The 7,455-nt window shown below is 51.4% G+C and overlaps 1 protein-coding gene across 4 annotated transcripts in view; it reads left to right on the top strand.

Annotated features, from left to right (window-relative positions):
• The window catches only part of Slc5a10 (solute carrier family 5 member 10), a 46,636-nt gene that overhangs the window by 2,222 nt on the left and 36,959 nt on the right, over positions 1-7,455 (top strand). For all 4 annotated transcript variants that reach the window (XM_028776482.1, XM_028776483.1, XM_028776486.1 and 1 more), the window contains 4 exons: positions 2,774-2,845; positions 3,273-3,377; positions 3,718-3,777; positions 3,924-4,028. In XM_028776482.1, the coding sequence (XP_028632315.1) occupies positions 2,774-2,845; positions 3,273-3,377; positions 3,718-3,777; positions 3,924-4,028 (342 nt within the window). The remainder of the gene's footprint in view (positions 1-2,773; positions 2,846-3,272; positions 3,378-3,717; positions 3,778-3,923; positions 4,029-7,455) is intronic.

A 7,455-nucleotide genomic window follows, 5' to 3' on the forward strand; every position in this document is an offset into this window, starting at 1 on the left:
GGAGGGCATCCTATCCCATTACAGATGGTTGTGAGCTACCATGTGGTTCCTGGGAATTGAACTCAGGACCTCTGGAAGAACAGTCAGTGCTCTTAATCACTAAGCCATCTCTCCAGCCCCGCAATCAATACTATTAACCACTGAACCCCATAGTGTGTGTGTGTGTGTGTGTGTGTGTGGTATGTGTGTGTGGTGTGTGCTGTGCAGTGTGTGCTGTGCAGTGTGTGGTATGTGTGGTATGTGTGTGTGTATGTGGTATGTAGTATGTAGTATCTGTGTGTGTGTGCGCGTGCGTGTCTGTGTGTATGTGTGTTTTTTACAAGGTGATGTTTTAGCAGCCCTGTCTTTGGTGGCATTTACCAACCACATGCTCCAGCCCTCTGTCACATTTTACTAGTTTTCACAACACTGCTAAATTTCTCATCAATAGCATACCTCCGTAACCTTCAGTATCATCAATATAATAAATTATATGGACAGGCCATGTCCATATGTGACAGGGAGCTTGTGCCCCCTCTGTCCACTGCTGGGATGTTCCTGGTGCCTCTCCTCCTGTCAGGCCTCCCTATTTCCTGAAACATGGGGCTGAAATTAGGCTGATTAGTAACCTGCCATGGCCTGTTAGTGAACACAAGAATTGCCAATGTCTCGCTCCAAATCAAAAGCTAGGAATGAGTAAGCTCCATGGGGAAGACTATAGATACAAGGAAAGGCTTCTGAGACTCCACTGAGCTGAGGAATGAAAGAAGAACAGCCTCTTTCTGTCCAGATCAAACCAGTACAGCCTTGCCTTGAGCAAGCAAAGCCCACTTCCTGCAGAACACCTGCAGCCCTTGGCAGTCGCTTCAGCACCCTTCTAGGGACAGGCTGGAAGATAGCTCGGGAGGTAAAGAGCATGAGTGCCTGGGTTACAAAACAAAAAACAAAAAACAAAAACAGAAAAAAACAGAACTCAGCCAGCAGTGGTGGCACACACCTTTGATCTCAGCACTTGGGAGGCAGAGGCAGGTGGATCTCTTGAGTTCAAGGCAAGCCTGGTCTACAGAGTAAGTTCCAGAACAGCCAGGGCTGCCCAGAGAAATCTTGTCTTAAAAACAAAATAAAACAAACAGCAAAACCAGAACCTGTTCCACCTATGTACCCATGAGTCCATCGCTTCCTGGCAAGGAGATGAGAGGCGAGCAGGAGAATCCCACGTCACAGTCCAGCTACTGGTGTACACAGCACTGAACAGCAAGAAACCGTCTCAGACAAAGTGGGAGATGAGGACTGACACTGGGCCTTGTCCTCTGACCTACACACACACACACACACATACACACACACACACACACACACTTAAAAATGAGATGCGCCGGGCAGTGGTGGCGCACGCCTTTAATCCCAGCACTTGGGAGGCAGAGGCAGGCAGATTTCTGAGTTCGAGAGTTCGAGGCCAGCCTGGTCTACAGAGTGAGTTCCAGGACAGCCAGGGCTACACAGAGAAACCCTGTCTCGAAAAAAAAAAAACAAAATTAATTAATTAATTAATTAATAAAAATGAGATGCATGTGACCAGGAAGATGCAGCAGCAGATCTAAATGTTGAGTTTGGACTAGATATTCCAAGTGATAATAACTGTACATAATTCTGATATTGAAGGTTTGATTCGAGGGGGAGCTGTTAAAGAAACAAGAGGCAAAGACCACTGTTTTAGAGTACACTCGGTCCCAACAGGCCAGGCTGAGTCAAAATGGAGTCAATCATTGGGTTAGAAAGAAGGCCCAGTGGTTAAGAGCACTTGCTGTTCTTCCATGGGATCTGGGTTCACTTCCCAGACACATAGTGGATCACAACCATCCGTAACTCCAGTTCCAGAGAATCCAACACCATCTTTTGGCTTCTGAAGGCCCCAGACACACACATAGTACAAGACATACATACAGGCAAAACACCCATACACATAAAATAAAGATAGAAATTCTAAAAAACAAAATGGAGACAGTCACACTTAAGTTCCCTAGTGTGAAAGAGGCTTCTTCCTTGACCCTCTAAGACATCAGAAGGAAGAGGCTCTGGTGCCTGTGAAATAGGCCAGTTTCCATCTGAATGCCAAATACAGTTCCCCCTGCCTTGTTCCTTGCACCAAAAACCTAAAGGAACCCAAGGTCCCTGCTCCTACCCTGCCTCGAAAGGACAGTTACTTTGGAGTTAACAGTTTAGAGGTTTTGTTGCTACCCCCTTTTTTTTAACCATCTGTAAAACCAACCCCTTTTGCTTGACCAGTAGGAATGATCATTCTGCCTTAGGAAAGTAATATAGCCTAACTCTGAAACCAGAAATAAACCGGACACAGGCTAACTGCGTATCTTTTCCTGGCTGAATAATATTCCATTGTGTGGATATGCCTGTTTGGTTTCTTCATCAATTGCTGGACTTTGGGCTTTTTTTGGATAATGGTACTGTGAACATTCTCTGTGTGTGTGTGTCTCTCTCTCTGTCTCTCTGTCTCTCTGTCTCTCTGTCTCTCTGTCTCTCTGTCTCTCTCTCTCTCTCTCTCTCTGTGTCTCTCTCTATCTCTGACTCTCTCTATCTCTGACTCTAAATCTGACTCTCTCTCTCTCTCTCTCTCTCTCTCTCTCTCTCTCTCTGTGTGTGTGTGTGTGTGTGTGTACATGTTCTCTCATTGCAGGTCACATTGCAATGCTCCATGTATGGAGGAGCTGCCAGGCGTTTACCAGAGACAGCAGCGTCCTACATTCATGGCAGTTTCTACCTTTTGCTTTTCTTGCAGTCGGCTTGTCGAGCCAACAAGAACACAGTGAGCGGCTACTTCCTGGCAGGCCGAGACATGGTTTGGTGGCCGGTGAGTTCCCCCACTTTCTTGCTACTCCTTTGTCCTCAGGGCCAACTTCTATCAGGATCCACATCCCTGAGGACATAAAGATGTGCCTCAATCAAGGTCCCTGTCTAACACCAGCTCAATGGGATCAGCCTGGGCTGGAGGAGACCCCCAGGTCGGCAACGCAGGGGCAGACTGCTGTAAGTTCTATAAAGGGCTTTGGAGTCTGAAAAACTCTGGGTTTTTTTGTTTGTTTGTTTGTTTGTTTGTTTTTGTTTTTGGCCTTGTGGCTTACCTATGTGTACCCCAAGATGTACACCTGAGCCTGGGACTCTTATATGTGAACAGGGTGTGCTCCCCCTTTAGACCTGGCAGGTTGGAGGAGGTGTTTCTGGCTCGGGTGGAGCTGATGTAATGGACTCGCAGTGATCACTTGTTCTTCCCCCTGCAGATTGGAGCCTCACTCTTTGCAAGCAGTGAAGGCTCTGGACTCTTCGTAGGATTGGCAGGCTCAGGCGCTGCTGGAGGCCTGGCTGTGGCCGGCTTTGAGTGGAATGTGAGCCTTGGAGAATGGGCACAGCCAGTGAGAGGGCTGGGGTAGAGGGTACAGCCACACTGACTGGCCCCTGGATAGGGTGCCTCCCAGCAATGTGTATCTGTCAGGGTCTGCCAGACTGTGGTAGGCAGCGTTCCACAGCAAGCTGGTCTGTAGATAAAGAAGGCTGGGCAGCCGAGCAGTCCCGAGATGTCCATAAGAAGCTCCCAGCTTCTCACAGCAAAGCAGGAGGGGCTGGGGGTAGCCTCAGCACTACTAGTCTCTGCCACATCTGGCTGTGTGCCAGGGCAGGGCTATTGAGAGCTATGCCCACAGTCCTCCCATGCCTCTGTCCTCACAGGCCACATACGTGCTTTTGGCGCTGGCATGGGTGTTTGTGCCCATCTACATATCTTCAGAGGTGAGTCTCTTCTTGGGGCCATGGCAGAGGCTTGACTCTCACCAAGTTGGGAGGGACAGGCAGAACCTCTGGATGGGGCCAGCCTTCCCCAATACTCACCTTGTTCCTTTGCGAACACGTAACCCTCATGTCTTTTGCCTCCCCAGATCGTCACCTTGCCTGAATACATCCAGAAGCGCTTCGGTGGCCAGCGCATCCGCACATACTTATCTGTCCTGTCCCTAATGCTGTCTGTCTTCACCAAGATATCGGTGAGTTGCCCCTAGCCTGCTCCTGCATGGAAACTGTCAGGATCTGGGAGAGCACAAAGCATTGGAGGGGAATTAGAGACTAGCTCATCTGGCAACGTGTGACTGCACCAGCTAGGGAAACGGTGGGCCAGGGAGAGAGGGTAACTTGGGCAGAATCTCCTGATGCCCAGCTAGGCAGGAGGGGACTGAGATCTGAGCTATTCAAAGTGAGCCACATCTTACCACTAGAGGGAGCCAAAGGCCTCATGGTGCCTGCTAGTTTCATGCTCCAACTGGGCCTCCCGCCTGCCTACAGCTTTCTCTTAGGACCTGGCCCTGAGGTATCAGAATCAGGATGCTCACTTCCAATCTTAAAGCAGGAGCGCAGGGCCTGTCTGCTGCAAGCACCTTGTTTTACAGATAGGGAACCTGAGGTTGTGGAGGTCAGTGGGCTTTGGGGGAGGCCCCGTAGTTATGGGAGGCCCAGTACAATTTCTCAGGGATGCCTAACCTCTATCAGCAGCAGGCTCCTGAGAGGAGCTGGAGCCTGAGTCAGTCACTGAGGGAGCCTGCCCAACCTCATCCTCTGCCTCCTGTGGAGGTCAGGACCTGGGGAGGTGAATGCTGACTATGTCCCAGGGCATCAGCAACAGCATGCATAGCCTTTCCTAGATGTTCCCAGAGAACATGATAGTTTCCTCTCGGTGGGGATTCCTCTCCTACTCTTCCTCTCACCTCCAACCCTTTCCCACCAAACCCACCTCCTAGAAGCCAGGCAGAGTGGAGAAAGTCTGCTTCTGGCCCATCCAGGGCCCACTCTCCAGTGGAAGGTGGATGGATGGATACACAGGACAGGCAAAGCCGGGGCTCAAATGAGGAAGAGGTGGAACTGGGCCTAAATGAAGAAAAGGATGTGATGGTCAGGGGGGATGCCAAGGAAAGAGAGGGGGCCTCATGAGAGGTGTCTGTGGGCTATCACTAAGGACACTTTCAGAGCAGGAACCTCTGAGGAGAAGCTAGGTCAGCCACAAGAAGTGCTGGGGACTGGGGCACACCTGTAGGCATGTTTAACATTCACAAAAACAGCCAAGTGCCACATCTGCCTCTGGGACAGACAAACTGTTCTGAAAGGCAGCGGTGGGACAGGAGACTGCAGCCTTAGGCTGTGAGAGGTCACAGAACTGGGGGGTTATCAGCTGGGGGTGGCCAGGGCCAACTTTGCAGAATCTCTCAGCTGAGCTGGGGATGAAGGATAAAGGAAATGGGCGGAGTCAGGGTGGTTCCTTTTCTGTCTAAGTCCTTACACTGGGAGGCTTCAAGTGGGCCACTGGGCAGGACTTCAGAGGGCAGAGGGACGCACAGCGCATAGGAAGAGCCTTAAAGACGAACTCATCTGCCAGCTGCTGAGTCCTTCACCAAGGTTATGGTGGCCAGGCCAAGGTCAGCTAAGATCTGTCAGAACCACAACAACCAGGATGTGGCTTCAGACTCTATCTTGTGGGTGACTCTGAGTTACCAGCTGTAAATGGGGAGCAGTCACGTCAAGGTCCTGCCTCAGCACCAGGCAGCTGCCTGCTGAGGCTGAGGGGAAGCGGGAGGAGGCACTAATTGCTGCGCTTGGTTTGGGAGAGGCTGGGCCCGCCCTGGGTCTTGGCTTCAGAGTGGAGCTATTTGAAGTGTGTGGGCCACACTAGGCCCAGACACGGAGCCCAGGAACGCCCTGCCTGTCTGTACAGCCTGTCCAGGCAGAGGTCACAGGGCCCTCCTGCTGCTGTTATCCAAACAGGAGCACCAGCATGCAGATCTACATGGCAGGTATGGAAAATCACAACCGAGCTCAGAGCCAAGAGTCTGAATGGGGCTCCATCATGGTGGGGCTCTGGGCCAGTCATTTAACATCTAGATAAATAGGGAAGTGAAGCGTCACACCACTGTCCCTCAGTAAAGGCTAACCATGGCCCACAAAGCGATCCATCACTCAGCTCCTGCTACCTCACTGACCTTACCTCTCTCTCTCTCCTAGAGTTGCACACTGCACGTCAGCCATATTGGCCTCCGTGCACTTCCATGAACACAAGTGCCTTAGGGCTGCACGTGTCTCCCCCAGTCACTCTTCTCTGGGGATCCCTTTACCTCTCTGGATTCTCAAATCTCTCCTGTTGTCCCTTTCTCCACAGGTCTAACCCCCTTACTTTCTCTCCCTCTTTCTTCCTTCCCTTGACATTTTCTGGGATTATGAAAGTTGACTTAGAAAGTCATAGGTGAGTGTAGTGACTCATCCCTATGATCCCAGCATCTAAGAGTCTGAGGCAGGAGGATTGCTATCAATTCAAGGCCAGCCTGGGTTACAGAGTAAGACCCTGTCTCAATAAGTCAAACAGAAACTATCCACTCTCCACCTCATTCTCTCCATTGACAATGCCCGGTGCTATTGTGTGCCCGTCCTGCCCTTAGGACGAAAGGAGATAACAGCCAGGAACTGGCTCCCACCTCTAACCCCTCCTTTGTTTTCTCCTGTGGAGGTCTAGAGAATAAATTGCCTGAGCATTGAGTACCACAGCCTGTGTCCTGACTTAGTCCTGTCAACCATGGACAATAGTGCCATGGGATGGGTTTAGCCTGTGGGCTTCAGCTCCATTCTCTAATCTAGGGAAACAAGCCACTTGTTGTGTGCCTACCATGTACGTGGGGTGATCAGGCCATCCCCGAGTGCACTTTCCACACAGACCCTGCACACAGACAGGATCCTAGTGAGGAAGCAAGCATAGATGTAGCAATAGAAACAGAAGAGCCTGTCAGCCTGGGCCTGGAAGCCTAGCCTTCTGCCCAGCAGGTACAGGCATCCTCTTTTTCTCCTTGCACAGGCAAGCACAGGCAGGGCTGCAGGGATTGCAGGAGACAGGAAGGGAAAACCAGATGGGTATTTGGAAAGAGTCCCCAGTGTCAGGAGCTGGCAAGAAGCAGAGTATGGCAAAGGCAAACAGGTCCTCCTCCGCAGTGCCTTCCTCCTACCTGAGACAGCAAGGCCTTGAATAGGGAACATAGGCGACCACCGGAGGGGTCACGGAAATTCTGTGCAGTTCCATGGAGGAGCACAAGAGAGAAAAGGAATAGGGTGGCAAGAAGAGAGTGCAGACCAGGGCTGGGCTGCTCCAGGCTCCTTCACTTCCTGAGACAGTGTAAGGGCCCATTTCCATCAGGTGGGGATGCCGTGAAGCTCCTGTGGCAAGATTAGCGGTTCACTCAGAGCTGTGAGCCCAGTGGAGCTGCCCCTGACCCTGCAGGGGTCCCCCTTCCTCTTTCACACCCCTCCTGTCCTGTGAGTGCTTCGTGCATCATGAGGCAGAGTGGGGCCGAGCTCAACCCTGAGCTCTTTGGGGGCACCCCAGCCACTGGGTTCCTCCCCCAGAAGTTTGAGGGTCCAGGGTCCTGCAGCAGGAAAAGATGG

This window comes from Grammomys surdaster, unplaced genomic scaffold (assembly GCF_004785775.1).
Source record: "Grammomys surdaster isolate TR1022 unplaced genomic scaffold, NIH_TR_1.0 270, whole genome shotgun sequence".
NCBI lineage: Eukaryota > Metazoa > Chordata > Mammalia > Rodentia > Muridae > Grammomys > Grammomys surdaster.